Genomic DNA, 23,711 nt, shown 5'->3' on the forward strand with positions numbered 1-23,711 from the left:
TAAAAAGAAAAAAAAAACAAAGTATTAGAATTTACATGGGGTATCCATCAATGGCTGAACAAATTGAGGTAAATGAACAAAAACAATGAAAGAGATGATTGCAGAAAATCTTAGATAGGATGAACTGCTGCAGTAAAATAAGCAGAATTAGAACAATTCATATGAGAATAATATTGTAAAGAAACTGATCAAGTTATGACCAATCATGTCTCAAGAGGACGTATAATGACATGTCATCCACCTTCTGAGAGAAAGGTGATAGGCTCAAGGTGTAACCAAAAAAAAAACCCCAAAAACAAAAAAGAAAAACCCCAAAACTCACATTGTTCAACAAGGATACTATGTGGATTAATTTTGTTGGCTATGCTTATTTGTTACAAGGTATTTTTTTCTTTCCTCTTGGTTTTTTTTCAAATTGGAAGAGGAGTTGGGAGAAGAAGGGATTTAGCAATAGAAATACGCATGAAAAAAAGAGGACCATTGAAACATTTTTTAAAATGTATAGAAGAGACAAAAGTTCAGAGAAAAGCACTGATGAGTAGGATAGTTTTGAAAGTAATGTGGGTAATTTATTGTATGGTTTTGTTTTTTTTTAAGTAAGCAGTATGAAATAGAAATTCAGTTTCATGTACAAGTCCCTTTATGTGTTCTGCTATGTACATTTCCAGAACACCTCATCAATTTTATTCTTCTGGTCAAGTATTAAGTAGCACACTCTGACAACAAGCTCACTTCTGTTTCTACCTCCTCTATCTTCACCCATTTATTCTCCTTCCATGTTTCCATCCTCTGATTTGTTGGATTTCCTCACAAATACGTTTTCCTTTTATACAGTTATGCAGTATAAAATGTGGACCTCCTTCCATATCTTGCTCATTCGTTTCTTTTCTTAAAAAGTGAGATCCCCCATTATTTATCATAGAAATCATTTGATTCTAGAGAGCAAAAAGAACACCTTCAATGATCTCCATTTGAGTGACAGGATTGAATTTAGAACCAAAAGACCTGGGTTCATGTCCCAGTTCTACCTGAAGCTTGGTGATTTGAAGCAATGTCTTTAACCTGCCCTAGCTTCGGTGTCTTCATCAAAACTGATAAAAGTTTGCACTACCTGTCTCACAGGGTTACCATATCAAACTGTCATCAGATCTACCTGCCCTGCCCCAATCTGCCTCTCAGACATCTTTAATTGGATGTCCAGTAGACTTCTTAAACTAAACCTGCCCAAAACCAAACATCATCCTCCCAGTCTCTCAGGCTTACAACCTAGAAATTATCTTTAATTCTTCACTATGTCTCCATATCCTCCATATCCAATCTGTTGCCACGGCCAGTCAATTTCACCTTTGTCATGACATGACTTGCAGTTGACTTTGAGTGAAGTGAGGGAGGGCTGTGCAACGTCATCAATTTCACTTTCTTCTCCTGAGCCATCTGGGTCCAGTGGCCTGACATTCATCAGGATGGCTGGAGATAGCCCAGGATGCAGTTGTTTTGCCTACAGAAATAAAGACTTAAGGAGGGTGGGTTGGGATGGTTGTATCTGAAATGCCATCATGAGGACTGGAGGATATTCGGCTCCACCACAGAGAGCAGGGGTAGGAACAGACAAACGGCTTTGCAAACTCTGGCTTCTGGGGAGAAAAACTTCCTAATGCTGATGAGTGACATCCATCCGTCCATCCTTGTCTGTCCATCCGTGCCTGTGGAATGTGGGAGGCAGACTAACCCATGAGAAAGACATTGCACAGAGAACCTTTTTCTGCTCAGATGAACTCTCAACAATATGATGGCTAGAAAAGAGAGAGCAAGGGTGGATAGACAAGGTGCTAGAGTATTAGGTGCAGATCAGAGCAGGTCCTCAATGAACCACAGGCCAGGTGGCAGAAGGGCCTAACATGGCTCTATACCACTGTACGATATGACAGGATAACTGCAAAGCATAACCAACTGTGCAGTGAGGTCATTACCAACCTAATGCCCCTCCCACTTCAGCTTGCCAGCTTCTACCAACATCTCCTAGGGAAGTGAGTTGGGAGAAGGGATTTAGCAATAGCAGAATGGGACTTTGAACCCAGGAGGCACTCAGCACATTGGTGGGCCCAAGAACACAGCTCCTCCCAGGAAGGAAAGTGTTGAAACGAAGAACAATTAAATAACAGGGCAGAGGTTCAAGGTAAGAAAGAAGAAGAAACTGCAACATTCCCAGCCAACCTGGCTCAGAAAAGACCAGGGCAATGGCTGGGTAGGAAAGCCCAGCTTGCCCAGAGAACCCCCACACTTCCCAGGACCAGAGGAGATTAATACCATCTTGGGCTTGAAGAAGGGGCCAGGCCCCCAGGGGCCTTCCTGAGCACATACCCAGATCACCTTAGTCTCTGCACTGTCTCTCACTGGGGAAAGTTCATTCTCCTGACCAGTTCAGGCCTTCAGACAGGAGTGGTAGCCCTCCAGAAAGAAGGCCAGCCTTGATCCTAACAACACAGCATTTACCCACCAGAAGGGGACAAGGGCATGTCAAGTCTCCACCAAGACTGGAAAGCTTTGCAGAGGTTAAACATCATTTGTGTAATGGAGAACATCCACAGATTGCTCTCAGGCTTCTGGGTGATGGCATCATTTCTAAAACTTTAGCTGTGAAGTCAGAAGAAGGAGAAGCAATAGCTAAGGAGAATAAAGGAGAGAATGGAGAGGGAAGGAGGGGGTCTGTCAGCACCACCAAGAACCTTTCTTGAATGTTTCCCTTATCTCTTCTGACATTGTCTTCCAACTTCATCATCTCACACCCAGACTGTTACAATAGCCAGCTGGTGGATCTGCCTGTCTCAAGTCTCTCCCACCACAATCCATCCTCCATTCAGTCACCAAAATGATTTTCCTAAAGAGCAGGTCCAATCATGCCCCATCCCAACCCCACTCAAATTCCAATGCTCTAAACTAGCTCCTTCTTACCTTTCCAGTCTTCTTACACCTCACTTCACACCATGTACTCAGATCCATTAACACTGGTCACTTTGCTGTTCTATAAATAAGATACTCCATCTTTTGGCTCTGGGCATTTTCTCTGATTGTCCCCCATGTCTGAGATGTTTTCTCTCTTCTTCTCTCCCTACTGTCTTCCCTGGCTTCCTGTAAGTCCCAACTAAAATTCTACCTTCTATCGGAAGGCTTTCCCAACCTCTCTTATTGCCTTCCCTTTGTTAATTATTTTCTGTTTAATCTGTACATAGCTTGCTTTGTATATATTGGTTTGTATGTAGTCTCCCCCATTAGATTGCGAGCTCCCTGTGAGCAGGGACTATCTTTTATTTCACAGCGCTTAGCACTGTGCCTGGCCTAGTACATAGTAGATGCTTAATAAATATTAATTGGAAGAAGATTCCTAAGTGTTGAAATTATATTGTTTCATTGATTCAAATTCCCCTTACTTTACAGAATAATTGTGAAAAGTCTAGAGTGTGAGAAGTGAGCTATTATTAATAATAATATTTTGAATGGATTTATCTTAAAAAATCCTTAATCTTATGAATCCCAATTGTGATGTTTTTCCTAGTCACTGATGATACAAATCAAATGGAGAGCAACCATAAGAGCACAAACTGAGCCCCAGTGACCCTGACCACAGTGCTGGCTGTCTACTTTTGCCCAAACAGCCTTCCTATGGAACTAAAATCTCCTGAAATGTTTCACCCAATGTCACATTTTCAAAGGAATACTTTGTGATGTCAGAGGAATATATCTATTTATAGCTGTCCAAGCAATATCCATGCAGCACACAGGTAGATATACTCATCTTCAAATTGACCAAGCTCATAAACCTTTGAAGTGGCAGAGCCAGTAATAGAACCAAGGTCTTCTATTTGAGTCTTTTTTTGACTCTATTTTTTTTAGTCTATTTTGAGACCATTTGAATGGTTCCTTTTCTAATATACTAAACCATTTTAAGGGAATAATTTGGTCTGCAAATCAGTCCCTGGATATCCACAAAGGGGGTGACTACTATTCTGGACAAGCATTCAGCATGCACCCAGAAGGCAAAATGGAGCACTGGAAGACTAATAGCTGGAAAGAATACCAGGTCAAAGAAAGGGAACTACAGAGTTGAGTAGACAAATTAGCCTACAGATTCTATCTTCAAGGAGATCTCCACTATCTTGGAGATCTCTATCCCCTCCAGAGATCCTGATGAGATTAACAGGAGACCTTGGGCCCCACCAAGAAGGTCCATGAGCTAACTACATAGAAACATCAGAGAGAGACAGAGAAACAGAAGGAGAGACACAGAGAGGTAGAGACAGAGACAAAGAGAGAAAGTGAAATCGAGGGTAGTGGGGGGGAGACACAGAAAGGAGGGAAGCACCAAGTCTGGTTTATAAGCCACATTCTTTAACAGTGTCTACTGTTGCAGGACAGACATGGCTTGGAAGATAGGTGAAACGTAGCCACTTTTGTTTGGCTGGGAGGGAATTGGGAAGGGGAATTGACTCAGCTTTTCCTGAATTGCAACAAAACTAGCACTCAGAAAGGAAAATTTGAGAAACCCCAAAGCAAGGTGCTTAACCTAACTCAGAAGTGGGATAAATGTCATACTACTTAGTAGGTCAAGGGCAGAAGACAGGGTATTAAATTTTCTATGACTGAGTAGCACATGAATGGATCACCCTGTTTGACAATTGAATTCTGTCTTTGGAAAAAGATATCCCTTTGACAAATCTCAATTTGCTTTAGGTTTTTATATTTTCATTGCAGTTTTCACATTTTAAAATTAGATGATTAAAATTCAGATTAAAATGAAATCATATAATAATGAATCTCAAATGGATATATTTATTTTGCAATGAGCTGGCAGGGTGGTTACATATTTCATTATCACTCAGCAACTGGCAATGACACAGGAAGATATATTTGTCCCTGATAACCAGGCCTGTAAAACAATTACTCAAACTCTGTGACTACTAACTTACTTGGTCAAAAAAATATTCACTGTTAAATTATCAAGTTCTTATCTGTATTAATGTCTGACCTGAGGGGAAAAATATATTTCCTCTAATAAAACAGCATTAATTTAATGTATTACTTACAACAGATTATCACACATTTGCACCTCTAAAGCAGCATCAATTGTTTTTCCATCACTGAAAGGAAAATAGTTTTTAGATTATTAATGAATCCTCTGACTCAGGTCACAAACTAGATCAAACTGTGGAGAAAATAGATAAAATCTGTTCTGAGATTTTGGAAGAAACACTTTCACCACATTAAAACAAAGAAAGGGAGCTACAAGGTAGAATAAGTAGACAGACCCTCAGTTGTTATTTTATTCAATAACAGGCTCAGCCCACTGATTCAAGTAGGTCTCCACCATCTCATCTAGATATTCTGAAGAGATTAACAAGAAACTTCTTGGCCCCACCAAGGTCTGATGGAATTAAATACAGATAAATATCCCCACCAGAATACACCTGATCTTTGGCAACTCCTGAGAGGAGTTTAGCAAATTACAACCCCAAGGTTGTTATTCTTCTTCCCCACCCCCTAAATCAAATCATCTGGCACCCCCTATTACTCAATCTCCCAAATAAGGAAAATGGCTGAGTAGCCACACTTGATAGACTCTTTTACAGTAACATTGTCCTAAGGCTATGTAAAATCCTACATATGTGTGGATCTCTCTTTATTTTGAAGAGGAGATGGCCACCTGGCAAAGGCTGATGCTAATTTAACATTTTATCTTTTAAACTTGAGTCTGGGTTTATTGACCTCTAGTCTAACTGACTAAATTACTCCCCAGGAGGATCTTAGGATCTCCAGGCTGAAGAATTCTCCCAGCACCTCTAAACTGGCATTTTTATAGAGATCTGAAATGCTAATAATCTTTACACCTTTTTAAAGGAAATTTAATTGCATGATACATAAATTATATTTCTATTCCTAAGTATAGTGTTACTTTTAAAAATTTACTTTTTAATTTTTAAAATAATTTTATTTGGAAACATATTACAAAATAACCTTATTTGTTTCTTTCGCACTTTAAAAATGAAACACAACCTTTGGATGACCTAGTCTATCACCATACCAGTAGACTTATAATCTAAAGTGTACTTTAAAGGTGACATACTTCACATCAGGCGAAGTCTCTGATTTGGGTGGGGATTTCGAGTTGTCAGATGTTTCTAAGTCTTTAGATACTGATGAAAACGAAGGCATTGAAACTTGTAAGACGCTCATATGGAGCTGCAATATAATCACAAAAAAGAAAAAAATGTAAATAAAAATATAGCAGTCTATATCAATAAAAAAATAAGTGCTTAGTCATCAACATTTATTATATTCCATCTGTGGCCAAAGCAGTCACAGAATCTGAGACTTGTAATGGAACCTCAGCAGTGATCCCATCCAAACCATTGGTAAAAGGAACGGTAACGTACCTGACAAAAGGTCATCTAGCTTCTCTTTAAAGAATTCCAAAGACCACCACCTCCTAAGGAAAGCCATTCCACTCTTGGATAGCTCTAATTCTTAGGAAGTTTTTCCTGACATCAAGCCAAAACCTGCCTCTCTGAAAATTCCACCTATTGTTCCTAGCTCTGGTCACTGGGGCCACACCCGAAAAAGTCTAAATCTTCTTCAAGTGATAGCCCTTCAAATACTTAAAGACAGTTATCTTGTTCCCTATGTCTTCCCTTCTTTAGGCTAAATTAATTGATCTTCATATGATAGGGACTCAAATCACTTAATACAATACCTGGCAAATAGGAAGTATTTAATAAATGCTTGTTTCTAAGAGAATTAAAATTGATTCTGCATCACTGATCCCATTGACAGTTTGTCCTATAATATGATTTTATCCTGTAATTACCTCAGTCATGGTTCTTTGTTTCTGAACTTAGTTCAGATTCATCTGGCCTTGTAATGAAATAATTTTAGAAATCCAGTTATCTTACTAATCATTGTTAGATTTTTGCCTCAAGGAAAAAAATCTGTTTTCCTTGGTAAATATGAGTCTCCACCCTCCCCCTCTACCTCTCTTCACTTGAAGATGCTCTGCCCAAAAGAAGGTACACTTTTTTGGCTGAAAGGTATCTCATTAACTTGGGGTTGACTGGCTAGATTTCTTTCTCAAAGACGAAGCCTTAAACCCAATTCCGTCTTAGAACTCACAGATTAGACAACAGTAGGTTCCTGCCCTCCTGGCACAGAGAATGTAAAAACTAAATAGTAACTCTCTTTTGGCCAGCACCTATGAGGGTTTCCCCTCCCAGTTTGATTTTTTTTTTTTAATTAAAGAGACCATCCCTTGACTCATTTCTTAAAGAGGTCTATTCACAGAATGGGCATTACCTCACTCAAAGTGAGAACCTGAAAAGGCCTTAGCCTAAAATGGCCAAGGTCTCCCATTGCATCCTGATGAATATATCTGGCCACTGAACCTAGATAGCTCTGGAGGACAAAGGCTGGTGACCTTGCACAGCCCTCCCTCACTCAAATCAAAGTCAACTGCAGGTCATGCCACCATCTTCCCTGCTGTCATGGTCCTCTTCGAAAATGAAGGACAAACATAACAACAACCTCAGCCCCATGATGTCACCCTGTGCTGCTCTGTTCTTAATTCTAACCTTGTAAAAATGAGTTAAAGCTTCACCTCAGAGTCTTTGGCCTAGAAACTGAGGCAGTCAAAGACCTACTCTCTTGGTAGGTTCAAGCCCTACTAATAAAAATGTTATCTTGCTCCGAGAAACTTGCTTCAATTCAAAAACTGAATTTTACTTTCAACATTTTCTTTCCTTCCCCTTTCCCTCTGATCTGGTGAAATTAGAAGACAAAGATAATGAACATGAACAAAAACAAAAAACAAACCATCTTTCTTGTGTTTGAAATTTGTAGAAAAAAGATCACAGTATTTTTCTGACTACATAGAAATAGAAAATATACCAAATCAAATATGATCTTTTGAATTATATACTTGTAGATTATGATGGGAACAAAAATCAAGCTTATACTGAATCTTCACAGTGAAGTTTCTCTGGGTTTACTAAAGATTTTAAAGTTGGTCATTAAGAAAACACTTACAAACATTCTTTTAATTTCTCTATCAATGGAGACTGTAGGCTACAGAAGTTTCCTCAGTCCTTGCACTGACTTTGTTCATCTCTTATTTGATAGAGACGCCTTCTGTACAGATTAAGCCCTGGGCAGCAAAAGGCTTTGTCTTCTCTTAGGCAAATTATAATCAAGGCAATTTATCCTTCTTTAAATCCTTAAAAGTTGCCATAGGGAAAGAGGTGACTGGGAAAATGTGACTATATACTTAATAGTAGGAAGAATTTTCAATTGCTTCCAGAAGACAGACAGCTCAACAAATGATTTTTGGTGAATGCCCTTATTTAGAAAATTGAAGCAAAGAATTTACAGATCTAGCTGTAATTCTTCAAGCACATAAATGTAATTAGGTGGAAAAGGCAAATTTTGATTGGAAATCTCCCACAAGTTTTCACTTCTGAAAACTCAAACACAAAATTATATAGCTGATAAAAAATTCTGCAAGACACATTTTCCATAATGTAGTATAGCCAGAGCACGAGCGTGCGCTATGTAAAAATAGAGGTTAATTTTATTTATGTGAGTGTGTACACATATATACACACACACATATATATGTGTATATACATATACATGGGAATATGGAAAATATATAAATGGTGGAGGGCATATTTTTTGAAAGTATTAATACAATAGAGAGTAAAATACAAAAAAAATTTAGATGAATGGTAGGAAAATTAGAACTAATGCTATATGGAAATACATGAAATCTGATTTGAAAGTAAAGCAGAACAATATCAGCAGTATACTTAAAAATGAGATAAAATTTAAAGGAAAAATATAGTAATTTGTATAATATATTCATATTTTCAAATAAAAAAAGATAACAATTTGAACCTGTCTGAATTCCAAGATTCAGAAAACTGAAAAGATCAAAATGGAAGTGGTGTGTGTGAGACTCTTCTCCAAGGTGCTAAGAAATTTGTAATGATTTTCAAGCTTAACTTCATAAATATTGGCATTCTGCCATGGATTGAAAAAAAAAAAGTATGATGGATATCTTTCCATGTAGATAATTTTGAGACACATTCAGTAAGACTAGTGTTACTGGATTAATGGCAATAAGTTCTACTTTACATTTTATATTCTAAATGTTCCTAAGATTGTTTTATATTGATATTATATTTATATTGACTTAAAAGTTTCCACCACTATAATTTTCAAAGACATTATAAAGCTGTGCTGTTAAAATTTGGGAATAATACCTAGAATGAGATGCATTAAGAGGTTGTATCTGCTTTGATGTGAATGTTATACAAACTTATTAATTCATAATAATTCATAATAAGAGCCATTTTATAGTAGAAATATTTGTCTGGTGGACATGACGCTCCTGCTGATTAATGCATGCATAAACATTATCCCATAGTATATCAACAGTTGGTTTTTGGTAAACAGTACAAAAACTTTTGAGAGGTTAAAAAAAAATGAAGAATTAAGTGTTCAACAAACATTAAGTAATCAAAGTAATCATGATCAGATTTAGGATTGTAAAGCAAATCAGTAACTGAACTGAGATAAGACTTCCCTTACTTAAGTCATAGAATCCTAGCTCCAGACTTGAAAAACACCTCAGAGGTTATCAAGTACAAACCTCTTATTTTACAGACAAGGTAACTGAGGCCTATGGAAATTAAGTGACTTGCCCAACCTCACAAGAGGTAAGATTTGAACTCAAGTCTTCTGACTCCAAATGCTTTCTACCATACCTGATGTCCCTTAACCTCTGAAAACTGAAAAAAAACATTCTAAATAAACTTGCCTTTGGGACCATAGTTTTCTGGGAGGTATTGGTTTGTCACCCTCACACTCCAACTATAATTTTTAGAAAAAGGAGATAATAGGGAGAAGATGGGAAAATCAGGACATGATAACTGGGCAAAGGAGCTTGAGAACCAAGTATAGAAGTAAACAGTTGCTGAGAAAAAAGTAACAAGAGAAAGGCAACCTGGAGATGTGGATTGTGCTATGTATGATCCAAGTGAAAGAGTGCCAGGATCCACGCCTTCCTGGCAATGAGAGATGGTGACCTCCCCTTTACCTCCTAGCCACTTTTCCCTCTAAGCTGGGCCTGCAAGTTTATCAGTTCCTTATTTATCGCTGTCAACTTAAATCTCAATTGCCTACTCTAAAGCCCAGTTGGCCAACAGAAATGTTACGTGTGTATATATGTTTTATTCTGGGCAAACAAATAGAGAGGGAGGATAAGAGAGAGTGTGTTCCTGTGTTCCTTGTACTAGACAGATTTTCAGTTTCCAGCCAAGGGTGGATGGGCCGGGTTTAAAGGGTTTTACTCTTTTGAGGGAGGAGGGAGATGAAAGAACACCATGCTTCCACAGCGGAGGAAAGGACTTCTCCCTGCCCCTCTTTTGCAGACAGCAAGTAGCACTAGTGAACAAAGCCTACTTGGCTTCTCCACCCTGGAGGTGGAGGAGAATGGAGGGAAGAGAAAAGCCCTCTTTCTCTTCCTCTTTTGTGGAAGTATAGCTTTCTTTCCATTCCCTTCCCAGTCAGGGGAAGCTAACCTGCCAAAAAATGAAAGTTAATTCACATATATGTATATGTATATATATGTGTATGTGTATATGTTTATGTATATATATGTACACACACATATATACACACATAAATATACATAAATGGGAATATGGAAAATATATAAATGGGGGTTTATTTTTTGAAAGCATTAGTACAATAGAGAGAAAAGTATACAAAGATATTAAGAAAAGGAAAATTAGAACTAATGCTAAATGGAAACACATGAAAACTGATTTGAAAGTAAAGGAGAATAATTTTTAAAATGAAATAAAATTTGTTTTTTATTTTATCATATAAGGTTGCTGATCTCACCAGCATATAATTTAATTCATAGATCAGAATTGTAGAGTTTAATACTTTGGCCTAATTGCTCCCCCAGATCTTCTCCTGCTGATCACACCTTTTGTTTCCCTATAATAAAAGAATGTCTTTGCTCTTTCTCTTAAGCTTACATAGAATACATAGGACAACTAGGTGGTGCAGTGGATAGAGCACCAGTGCAGGAGTCAGGGGGACCTGAGTTCACATCTCACCTCAGACACTTGACACTCACTAGCTGTGTGACCTTGGGCAAGTCACTTAACCCCATTTGCCTCATCCTGGGTCATCTCCAGTCAACCTGATGAATATCTGGTCACTGGATTCAGATGGCTCTGGAGGAGAAGTGAGGCTGGTGACCTGCACAGCCCTCCCTCACTCAAAACAAAGTCAAGTGCAAGTCATGTCATCATTTCTCTGATGGCACGGTCTTCTTTGGCAAGAAGGACAAACACATACACACGCACATGTAGAATACACAAATAGCTTAGCATTTCTGCAGGCTAACAGGATTTTATAGTTGATAAATCAGATCTACATCTGAATCTTTATCTGAAAGCAACAGATAAGGAACTGATAAATTTACATACCTAGCTAATGAGAAAAGGGAAAGGCTCTTCTGTTACACACTCATGGTTAGTCTCTGGGGTAGCTGTATATTTGAATGCCCAGCTCTAGTTCCTTCTTCCTCTTTGCCTTGTCCTAATTTCTTCCATTTCTCCCAAAACTCCTTTTTCCAAGGTTGAGGGAGGAACTTGTGAGTCAGCCCCTCCCCTAAATCTCTCAGCTCCAAAGGCAGGTTATGCTAAATGATATTTTGAAAAACAATACCTCCTCTGGATCACTTGTGTTCAATACATCATGGCTGGGAGATCCTGTAACTGGAGTAGAAGGTGAACTTTTCTCCAGATCACTGACACTCTGCATTTCCAGCAAGGCTGAAATTGAGCTAGGTAATTCTTCATATTCACCTTCTTTGCCTGCGTAAAGACAAAGCATAACTTCAGGTCAATACTTAAATAAATGACTGCTAATTCCTGGAGGAAGAATAAAAGAGATGAAAATAATCATTGTAGATTCAACTTTTTCCTCCCCTAGATCTAGGATTTCATTAGTGCTTAGAATTTCCAGTGTGCAACATCCCTCCAGAGATGCAAATAGAAACTCCTCTGTGATTTTTATCTTAGAATTGTCTGGGGTACTGAAAGGTACCTCAGAAAGAAGGCATGAAGCCATGGCTTCCCAACTCTTCCACTAGCCCTCTGGGAAGCTAGGTGGTACAGCGGATAGAGCACCAGTGCAGGAGTCAGGAGGACCTGAGTTCAAATCTCACCTCAGACACTTGACACTCACTAGCTGACCTTGGGCAAGTCACTTAACCCCAATTACCTCATCCTGGGTCACCACCAGTCAACCTGATAAATATCTGGTCACTGGATTCAGATGGCTCTGGAGGAGAAGTGAGGCTGGTGACCTGCACAGCCCTCCCTCACTCAAAACAAAGTCAAGTGCAAGTCATGTCATCATTTCTCTGATAGCATGGTCTTCTTTGGCAATGAAGGATGAAAACACACGCTAGCCCTTCATCCCCTGAGCTATGTTGCCTCTCTTCATTTCAGGAGGATGAAAACTTTACCCAACTTCCCAAATTCTAAGAGTCTACATTTCTTGGCACTGAATGAAAACTTCACAATAGCTGGAACAAAGCATAGTGCTATGATCTTTGGACAGAGATCCTATTCTGCATGTCATTGTTCAGTTGGTTTTAGTCATAGCTGACTCTCTGTACCCTTCTGGAGTTTCCTTGGCAAAAGATACTGGAGTGGTTTGCCATTTTCTTCTCCAGTTGATTCTAAAGATGAAGAAACTGAGGCAAATAAGGCCAAGTAACTTGCCCAGGGTCACACAGCTAGTAAGTATCTGAGTTCAGGTTTGAACTCAAGAAGATGAGTCTTCCTGACTCAGGTCTGGCACTCTATCCATTGCGTAAGTTTTATTATCATGAATGGGCAATTTTGATTTTGAAAAAGACATTTATATTTTAGGATTGGGTACCTTACGAGTTTCAAACTCAGTTTAAACCAGGGGTCTTAACCTGAGGTCCACAAACCTCCAAAAATGCTATGGCTGGATTTCAGGGTGTCTGTGAAATTGAATGAAGGAAAAAAAATTACATTTTTATTTTCCCTAACCTTGAAGTGAAATTTGGCAATTTCTTCAATTAAATAATTACAATAATAAAAACATTCTGAGAAGTGAACAACATACTTCATTAGACTGCCAAAGGGGTATGTGACACAAACAAGTGAAGAACCTGAGTCTAAACATTCCTTGAGTATAGACTGATCTATAATTTTTATTTAGAAATAACTAATCAGCATTCACCTCAAAGTGACATAATATACTGACTGAGAACATATCAAACTCTAAGAAATAATTATTATTCTATTAAAAATCTTTTAATTTTCATAACTGCTATGGCTATATATCATATAATATCGAGAATAAAATATTACAGGCAATCCCGAAGGAAAGGGGAATGTATGGTAAATAGAAGCGAGAATAATGGGAGATTAGAGATCTAAATCTGTAAGGATAAGCCTATCACTTGATAAATGAGGAAAGCGAGGCTGAGGAAACAGAATAGTCATAGGAGGTGAAGGTTAAACAGAGTTCTCTAAATCCAGTCAGTTCGCTCTGCAGCGCTTTCTGTGAGCCAAAAGATGTCACTGTGATAGAAGCAGAAAAGGCACCATTGAGCTTGTCACCACAGAAAGAGTGAGGGAGAGCAAACAGAGTCAGAGGGATATCCACAGTATATTAAAAGAACAAGAGAAAGGGCTCCAATAAATTGAGGACCTTCCCCTCTCTAAGAGATTTCTAAAAAGGCAAGAAACAAGGATCACACCAAAAAGGGTGACCTTGACCAGGGCAAAGAGTTGAAGATGTTTTCAAAATTTTGAAATATGAAACTGGAAAAAGAAACAGTCAATTATTTTTTTTAATAGAATTATTTTATTTGTCTTCAGTGTTTGACAATCACTTCCATATATCTTAATTTTTCCCACTCTCTCCCTCTTATTCCCCCCCTCCTCCCCAGTCCCTCCCTGAGACGGTGTACAATCTTATATAGGTTCTACATGTACATTCCTATTAAATGCATGTTGCATAGAAGAATTAAAATGAATGGGGGAAACCATAAAACAAAACAAAAGATAACATAATATAAAAGAAAATGGTCTGTTTCTGTCTGTGATCCAAGAAACAGTCAATTCTTTAAACATACAAATGTCAAATACAAATATCAAAACAATTTGGGAAAACTGTAAAACATTTTTTTTGACAAAATTTTCCCAGAATTGCCCAGGGTTAAGCAGTAAATTACCTAAGAGAAATATATTAGAAAAGTTACTCAACAAAAGGGAAGAGTGATCATTGAAACTATAACCTGTGAGCTATACTAATAGTTTTTGTTTGGGGTTTTTTTTGGCAAAGACACTTGCATGGTTTGCCATTTTCTTTTCCAGCTGATTTTACAGATGAAGAAACTGAGGCAAACAGGGTCAAGTGACTTGCCCAGGGTCACACAGCTATAGTCTGAGACCAGATTTGAACTCAATAAGATGAGTCTTCTTGACTCCAGACCTTGCACTCCACTGTACCACACAGCTGCCCTATACTAACAGTGGAGCCATGCAATTATTTAAATCTAGCATACTAAAGGACATGCAAATGTATTTTCAGTTGCAATAGTGACTGCATCCTTTCCATCTTAGAGACTCTCCTGTAGAATCACACTCACTGAAGTTAAGAGGTGGGAGGAATTTTACAAAGGATCTACTCTAACTCCTGCTTACTGAAGACATAGCACTGTGACCAGAGAAGTGAAGTATCTCCCCCATAGTCATTCAGCTAACTTGTTGGATTAAAAAATAAATCCCTTCTACACACAGTGAATAGATTTACACTAAAAAACATTTGTTCTATTTGAGTCTATGCCTAAAGCTTCTTAACAAACACAACTTGAGTTTTCTGAAATTGTATGAAAAGGATAGTAAAATATAAAGTGAAAGTTATCAGTGTAAATATCAATGAGAAGTTAATATTCCCTCTTGCCCCAACCCCCCTAAGCAAACACCTACCATTTTTGGGTGGCAATCTACCTCATTAAAATATGAGTATTCCAATTTCATTATCAGGAATATTTTTAAGATCCTAAATTTAGAGCTGAAAAGGATTATCAGAGATAACATAGAGGATTGGGCAATCCTCAGATTTTATAATAAGGAAACTGAGGATCTGTGAGATTAAATGGGTTGACTAAGGTCAGACAATAAGAGGCAACATCAATTCAGACTTTCTGACTTTCTACTATAACCTACTTCCTCCATTTAAAAGTAAAATTAAATAGGAATGTGTGAGTTTTTTCACATTGGAATAATGTTGGACTCCTGAGAAAGGCTTACACATAGGTGACACAGTAAAAACATTCATATGCAGTACACATAATAGCACCACAATTTTAGCCTGTTATTTCTTTCTAAAGTTGCATTTCATATACACTACATTAATCATCCTATACTAGCAAGGTGACCAGATTTGTGAAACGGAAAAATGACTACGGATATAAAACATGTATTTCATACATAAAATGTGTACATTGCATGTTAAATGATTTGTTCATACTTCTCTTTTCCAGTGTATGTGTGTGTGTGTGTGTGTGTGTGTGTGTGTGTGTGTGTGTGTGTGTGTAAAACTATCGTAGAGATCAGATTTCTAAGGCATTATCAATAATCTCTGAAAGAGACTGTGGAGAATGGGAGAGGTACTTTAGTTTGGGAAAAAGAACAAATGTCTTAATATTCAAAGCAGAAACGGCAATGGACTCTGTAAACCATAGGCCAGAGAGTTTGATTTAGATTCCTAGGAAATCTCTACAAAGTATTATTAGTGAGCATCTAGAAAAGCAATCAATGATAACCAAAAACCCTGCCAGACTAGTTTACTAGGGCCAATGCTCTGAAGCAGCAGCCTCAAGGCGGGTTGAGTAGCTGGATACCTATGTGGCATCCAACTTCCATATCTCAGCTGTAGAATGGGGGAACCAGCATCCTACAGAGTCTCCAAAATAAGTTCTTGGACAGCAGTCCAAGATTCCTTCCAAATCATAATAAGATCTAGACCACTACAGTGAGTCCAGAGACTTGGAGGACTACGTATCCTTAGTGATAGTGCATGGTTTTGGGGGTGGCATGATTCTCTGGAGCTCAAACATGTACTCACTGAGTACTTGGCACACTGAGTACACTTGCAAACCTACAACCTACTGGGCTTTGGGAGAAGCTCAAGACCATTTTTTCCCTGTTGTGCCCAGAGTGCTGAGGATGAGTTTGTGACCTCATCAGAGACCTGGTGGGAAACTGTAGGCATTCCAAACCATTAACTGTTTTAAAGGTGGCTAGAGCCTAGGGGCCTAGCCTGGTAGTGACTCCATCCTGACTTTAAACAAGATTGCTGATTTCTTTAATGATGGTAGCATCAGAGTATATATACCACTGTAATGCCCAGAATCAAAGGGGTGAAAAAGCATGATGGAGTCCTTTGGATGGGCCCCATGCTGGAGCAAATTCACCTAATTTGGAAACATGTGTCTATTACTATGATCTATGGGGTCAACATGAGAAAGTAAAACTTCAGGCTTTTAAGTCTGATATGTGGCTATGGAGGGAGACTCACACCATATCTCTATTGCCCAACCACACATCTTCAATACTATGGTGGAAGAATCAGTTGACTTGAGCTGCCATTTTCAGAGGAAGGGAAAAAGAGAGCACAGAGATTCAGCCCTCATTTCCCTCTCTGCTTCCCTCTCTCCTTACCCTAACCAACATTAGTTGCTACTTAGTAAGAGTCTTCATATTCTTCAGAGGGATGGGGTAGGACAACGGTCATGAACAGCCCCTGCTGAACACAACCTAGAGATGACAGGCAGTAGTGATCTTGAGCTCCCTACCCTAGGGAGTTCCATAAAGGCTCTTAGATCCCATCTTGTTCTCTCATGCCAAAGCAACGAGTTGGTTTTAAGTGTTGCATAAACCCAAAGATCTCTTAATGTATTCTACTCTCTACTTTCCTTACACATACTGTGCCAAAGGATAGGGGTCATCTCTCCTCATCTAGAACATAGAAACAGAATACACATAATACAGAGTTAGCAAGTCTTTTACGGAAGGAGAAGATTGACTATGTCTAGGAATAGGCCCTGTATGGAATAGGTTCCTTTCTTCATATTTTCTCACCTTTTTCTCTGGGTCCCCTGTTGCACAGACATACTTTCATTACATTGAACCTATCCTGAAGTCTGAAATCCTTATTTCCTTGGGTTCCTCAGAATGATAAACTCTTCTATTCTACTCTAGTCTCTTTATCTTATACAGGAGGAAACTGAGGCCTAAATAAAGTGACATCTAAGAGCATAAAGTTGGTGGAAAAGTGGGAACTAGGAGACCAGGTCTCCGAGTATCTCTGTGAGTCTATATATCCAATTTTCAAAATTCTTGTAGAATGAAATTGGTCAAGCTGACATACATATGGACACATCTATCAGCTTATTCACATCTCAATGTTCAACCCCTACCTATGAGCATCAGTTTCCCTCCTTGTTCCACTACATCTCGCTATTAAACCACAGACTAAGCCCAGTGTTGTGCTTTTTCCTTCTGAATATTCTCTTGGAGGCCTTGGAGTTTCCATCTGAGCCTTGGCATTGAAGCCTCTCATGTTGCCAGTCTAGTCCTGCTACTGATCTATCAACATCACAAGTCTCAAGGGAGTATTGATGTAGGTCCTTACCCTGGGATGGCAGGTAGTGTCAATGAGAGTGACTACTTAATGCAGAGCATCTTCCATCTACCCCTGCCTTTACATGTTTTTGCTTTTAGCCATGTATTTCAATAGTATTTGTACCTGATGCTTTGTACCAGCTCATTCATCTTGGGGCCCTTTTCTATATTAATAAAGAAACAAGAAAAATGTTTAAAAAAACCAGCTCATACCAAAATAACCTCATTTGCTTTTTTTTTTTTTGACATGGCACTAGAATGGTAGATGAGAAAGTTTTAGATAAAATTTATCTAGATTTCAGAAAAACACTAAATATTCTCTAACCTTGTGGACAAGATAGGGACATATAGGCCAGATAACAGTACAGCCACTTGGATCAGAACTTTTTGAATGGCCTGGACTAAAGAGTAGTCATTAACAGTTTGATGTCAACTTAGGAAAACCCAGGAAGCTCTACTTTGTCCTCTGCTATTTAATACTTTTATCAGTGACTGAAGGCATAACACAGATGGTTTATAAAATGTACAATTGGCAAAGTGTAGAAAGGCATAGCTGAGATGTTAAATGAAAGACTAAGGACATAAAGAGATTTTGATGGGCCAAATCTAATATGATTAAATTCAAGAAGAGTAGAATCCTACTGAAAATATGGCAGATGTGGGGGTAAACTAGATATCTTGTAGCTCTCTAATTTTATAAATCTGTGATTAAGAGATTAATGAATAGTTTACACCTTTGAAGCCAAATAAATATCCATTGTGAGTATGATGCTGAGTCCTAAAAGCAGAGAAAGAACTCATAGACGAAAGATGCCAAGTGCTGTCAAATGGCTTCTAAGAAAGCATTTTAGTATTCCCTCCCCATATAGTAAATACTGAATAGAAGTTATATGGAGACATATTTTGGATCAATTTGAAGATGAGCTTTCTAAGCTGTCCAACAATAGAATAAGCTACCTTGATAGGCAGTGTGCTCCCCATCACAGGAAGTATTCAATGTGTTCAACTAGGGACTCTCTAGATACATAGGCAATCAAAAGAACTGAGGCAAAATGCATAGATAAGATAGTAATAAACACCTTTAATTAAGCATATTAGAAAATACTCTACCTTTTTTCCCTTGAGACAGTATCACCATATCCTGTACTTTCTTGTATCTGCTCAAACATTGTCTAAGATCTTCAATTTTTCGATCCTGTGAGAAAATAATATTGGCAATTTTGTTACTATGAGAAAGAGTATGTATGGTACTAAAGCCCTATTTAAGGAGTGAACTTGGACAGTTATTCATACTTTTCAATAAAGGCTTATTAAATCTTCACAAAAAAAAATGTTTGTGTGTATGCACACATGCAAGCATCGTATGTGAATTCAGTCAATGGCCAAAATAACTTAGGAGGCAACAGAAGAGTAGGAAGAAGAAAAATGGGACATCGTAAGAAAGGAAAAATAGCTCATTTTGTTTCAGTGGAATAAAAATTGTGAATATGAAGAAGTAAGAGAAAAATTAAGGAGGAAAATGAAAGAACAGGCAAGAATCAGAAAATAAATAGATTGGAAACAGATAAGATAAATACAAGATAAAACATAATATGACCAACTCAATGTTTATTAGCAAAAAAAAAAAAATTAGCAAAGATTAGCAAAATTACGTCGCATGCTGGCCATATTGTGCTTTAAAATGTTATTTTTGCTCAATCTCTCAGTTAACAGGTAGATTTTTATGACAAATCTTTCTGCACTCAAAAAAATTAACATCAGATTGGAGATACGGCCAAGTTTGACTCATAAAAGTTAGTTTCTCTGACTAAGCTTCAAGTATATCCTGTCATTCACTTGTACAAAAGAATACTGTGAATGAAAAGGGAGGCACTTGTAATGGCATCAAACAAATATTTAATTTTGTCCATATCTACCTTTTCCTCATTTGCTGCCATCAGGGATTCCACAGATTTTTTCATTTTCTGTACTTCAACATCTGGAAATATACAAATATCCCAAGCGTCAATCTAGGTCCTACTACTATAATATGGATGGACTGTTGGCAAACAAGACACATACAACTTTTTCAGCTTTCAGATGAAAATGTTTTAATATAAACCTATTAAATGATTCCTTTGACTTACAAAAAATTGAGCTTAAAATATATACATACACACATTATGGTAAACAAAATCTGAAAAGTCAAAAAAGGAATACATTCAGTTTGCACACCCCCCCACGTCCCTTCCCTCCTTCCCCATCTATTACTGCCTCTCCCAAAACATGAGAGCTACAAAAGTCTACCCAAAAGAATGAAAACAAACTTCAACTGTTACAACAATAACAGACTTGTTTTTTTAAGCCCCCCCGGAAAGCAAAGCCATCTGTAATAGGCAATGGATGAAGGTGATGGATTGTGTCCAGGATGAAGTTAAGGGCTAATGATTTTTAGTCATAACCATCACAAACATATGAATGACAGCTTGGTGCAGTGGGAGAGGTGAGCACTGAGATAAACATACATGCTGAATGATGATTTCTTGAAAAAGTGAACTATTATTAATGCTCCATAGAAAAAGATAATAAATATTTTGCTTCATCTATAAACTTCCAGACTATTTAAAAAGATTTTAAAGAACAAGGATCAAAGTAAATAGGGCAGATGCTTCCAGCACTCCAAGTTTACCACAAAAATAGTTCATATGTATGTATCATTTCAAGGTTTACAAAGTGCTTTTTTTCTATAACAATACAATGATATAAATTTCGGAGGGTTGTGGATGGGGTCTTAACCTTTGATTTTATTGGTACTAGCACAGAAACCCCTCCACCAATACCAACTGGCAACTAGTCTGTAACTCAGCTACCTGAGGCACTGAAAGCCTAAGTGACTTATTCATGGTCACAGCTCATATACGTCAGAGACAAAAACCTGAACCCAAGTTTTCCTAACTCTATAATCATCCTTTTTGGTGCCTCTCATATGAGATAGAAAGGGCAAATATTATTAGCCCCATTTATAGGTGAGGAAACTTAATCTCAGAGAAGGATTTAGCTACTGTCCGGCAGTGTCCAAGCTGGGATCTGAATCCTGTTCTCCTCATTCTAATCTTTGTATTTTTTCCAGTAAATCTTCCTGCCTGAGGCAATATGATGTAATGAATGGAGAGCTGGCCATGAAGCCAGGGACACCTAGGTCCAAGTCCTGCCTATGAACATAATGGATATGTGACCTTAGGTAACTCACATAACCTCTGTTGCTCTATGCAGTCTTGCAAGACTAGGCATCAACCTGAATTAGTGGAGGTTATTCACCTGGGAGCTCCCTAGATGCTAGACATTCCAGGTCTAGCCTTCATCCAGTCCCTAGACCCATTCCTATCATTTTGTCTTCATTCTAAGTGTCCTTCCCTATACATACAACCATAATAGTCCTGAAGGGAGTATGTTGCTCTTGTGGAATGATGAGGTTAAGAGTATATGCGGTGCTTACAAATCTGTCTTTTTCAGGCAAATTCTTAAGTCAAGTATGATTTGCTATCTAAAGGAGTTTCAGTACCAGAAAGACTTCTGGGTTTTGAAGTAGGAGTCCGAGTTTGAGAACCAAAGTCCTCTTTGGACCTTAGTTTCCTTCACTATAAAATGGGGTTAATAATCTATTTTGTAAACTTTAAAGTGTTATTATAAATGAGTTAGTTATTGTGGTGGTGGTTCATTGTGAATCATACATTCCTGAGGCAGAACAAAAAGATGAGCTTGAACGTACACAACAATTCTCTATGTTCTGGTTTATTTGTTTAATGCTACAAAGACCCAGAAAGCTTATTGATGAAGCAATTTGACAAGTTTGGTACAAGCAACATTTTAATACACATGCAAAGTTATATGGATTGCACTTCTGAAATGGGTAAATGTTGATGTAAAAATTCCAAAAACCTTACTTTTTTCTTTGAGCTTCTTTTTACAGTTTTCATCTGTACAGGAAAACCCAGTGGATTAGAAATTAGCTCAAGTTATAAGAGGAAACTGGATTTTTAGCCTTTTCTATTTTGTGACCATTATCAGTTTCTAGGGAGTACTAGAAACATGACACTAAATTCAATCAAACTAACTTCTTATCTGCTTCTATCCCATGAGTCTGTTCTATGCCAACACTTCAGTCCTGGGGCAGCCAAAATATCATTCAATGTATCACAGTAAAAAGATCATTGGCCTTGGAATCAATCACTAAATTTTTTTTTCCTCATCTATATGATGAAAGGGGTTCTATGACATGACATCTAAGGATTTAACATTCCATGATTTGGTAAACTCTCTTAGAAGTGGGATAAACTTCATACACATATACATATGCATGTGTATCTTTTTCCCAGGTGTGGGTGTATCTCCAGCACAACTCTAAACAAGTCACAATAGAAGGTATAGTAAACTGACATTTTACAAGAAAAGCTGGGAAATGGGATGGTTCGATTAACTGAACGTTCTACTTGATCATTCTCATACAGCTTATATGTGCATTATGAACTTCCAATGATTTGTTCATAATGAACAAAGAACATGTTACAGTTGGAAGGCATTATTTTGTGCAATAATCACCTTTTCTAAGTCAGGCTGGTTCCATCTTGCCAAGTTGTACTCAATGAGCCAGAAATGGCTCATGGGATTGTCAAGGGTAAGGAAGAATATCTGTACTTTCTTCCCCAAGGACAGAAGAGGGTTCTGCACCCCTAGGAACAATTTTGAGGCACGATAACAGTCTCCAGCCCTTTAACACTGTTTTGTATTATATATGCACCAATGATACATATACACATACACATACACACACAATATACAAATGTATATAATATATATAAAATATAATCAAGCCTTGATTTTTAAGTGTATATATATATATATATATATATATATATATATATATATATATATATATGCATGTGTATATTATATATATAATGCACACACAAGTATGTATGTGTGTGTGTGTGTGTGTGTGTGTGTGTGTGTGTGTGTGTGTGGGCAATTTTCTAATCTTAAGAAACTGATGGAGAAAATGTTAATAAATTAAATTGAAGTGTGTTGTGCATATCTTTTTTTTAAAATTAGGAGCCTGTTGTTAAACATTTTTCTGGCACATTTCTCTGGCTCTATATACCTTGGAGGATTTCATGATAGAACAGAACTATCTGACCTCTGAAAGTCTTTTCCAGTTTCTGTTCTAAAAGTTCTTTCTTACCTCTATCAATCACTTCAATTCCTTCTCCTTTCATTTTGCAAACCAGTTTTTCTTGTAATCGTTTCACTTCAGATTCTTTTTCTTCCAGCTGTTCTTTTAAAGATGTAAGTTCATCCTGAATAAAATATAGAGTAACTTGGCTAAAGTTCTTTAACTTTATTTACCTGTATTTATACGTCTTAGAGATTATTTAAAAATATGTATCACATATGTTTTAATATTATATTCAAATGAAAACTTTCCAAGAATTAAAGTCAAATCTCAGAAGCCAGTCAATTGCATAAAAGACAGGCCAATTAAAGTATGATCAATTAAAGATAATATAGCTACAATTTTACAAAATGATTTATCAAATGGGAGACAGAGAAAATAAAAGTGATAGATCAGGTCTCTCCAAAGTTTGAATCTCATACTGGATAAAGGTTTATTTTTTTGGGAAAAAAAGATTTTTGGTAAGAAAAGATAAACAGATTTGATTTTTAAGTCAGGAAGGCAAAATATAATCGACAGATGCTAATGTACATGCCATTTCATCAGAACAAGGTGACATCTATACTTATACAGAAACAGCACTCTTTCACACATCAGGCCAACTTCATCAGAACATGAGACCAATTAACACTCATAACCAAAGCAAAAGAATAAAAGCAAACATAACAATGGAGAAAATATAATAATAATGATAATTAATGGGC

General features: G+C 37.5%; 1 protein-coding gene and 1 pseudogene across 5 annotated transcripts in view; one reads left to right on the forward strand and one right to left on the reverse strand.

Annotated features, from left to right (window-relative positions):
• PPFIBP1 (PPFIA binding protein 1) overlaps positions 1-23,711 on the reverse strand; it is an 81,969-nt gene that overhangs the window by 22,726 nt on the left and 35,532 nt on the right. For 3 of the 5 annotated variants that reach the window (XM_072654464.1, XM_072654462.1, XM_072654467.1), the window contains 7 exons: positions 23,017-23,131; positions 21,722-21,754; positions 19,715-19,776; positions 18,909-18,993; positions 11,788-11,936; positions 6,119-6,234; positions 5,082-5,135 (listed from right to left, as the gene is read on the reverse strand). In XM_072654464.1, coding sequence (XP_072510565.1) covers positions 5,082-5,135; positions 6,119-6,234; positions 11,788-11,936; positions 18,909-18,993; positions 19,715-19,776; positions 21,722-21,754; positions 23,017-23,131 — 614 coding nt within the window. The remainder of the gene's footprint in view (positions 1-5,081; positions 5,136-6,118; positions 6,235-11,787; positions 11,937-18,908; positions 18,994-19,714; positions 19,777-21,721; positions 21,755-23,016; positions 23,132-23,711) is intronic. The other 2 variants (XM_072654466.1, XM_072654465.1) reach the window with 1 other exon arrangement.
• LOC140531070 ((Lyso)-N-acylphosphatidylethanolamine lipase-like) lies at positions 15,837-17,121 on the forward strand (annotated as a pseudogene).

The sequence above is a fragment of the Notamacropus eugenii genome, chromosome 3 (genome assembly GCF_028372415.1).
Source record: "Notamacropus eugenii isolate mMacEug1 chromosome 3, mMacEug1.pri_v2, whole genome shotgun sequence".
In the NCBI taxonomy this organism is placed as follows: Eukaryota; Metazoa; Chordata; class Mammalia; order Diprotodontia; family Macropodidae; genus Notamacropus; species Notamacropus eugenii.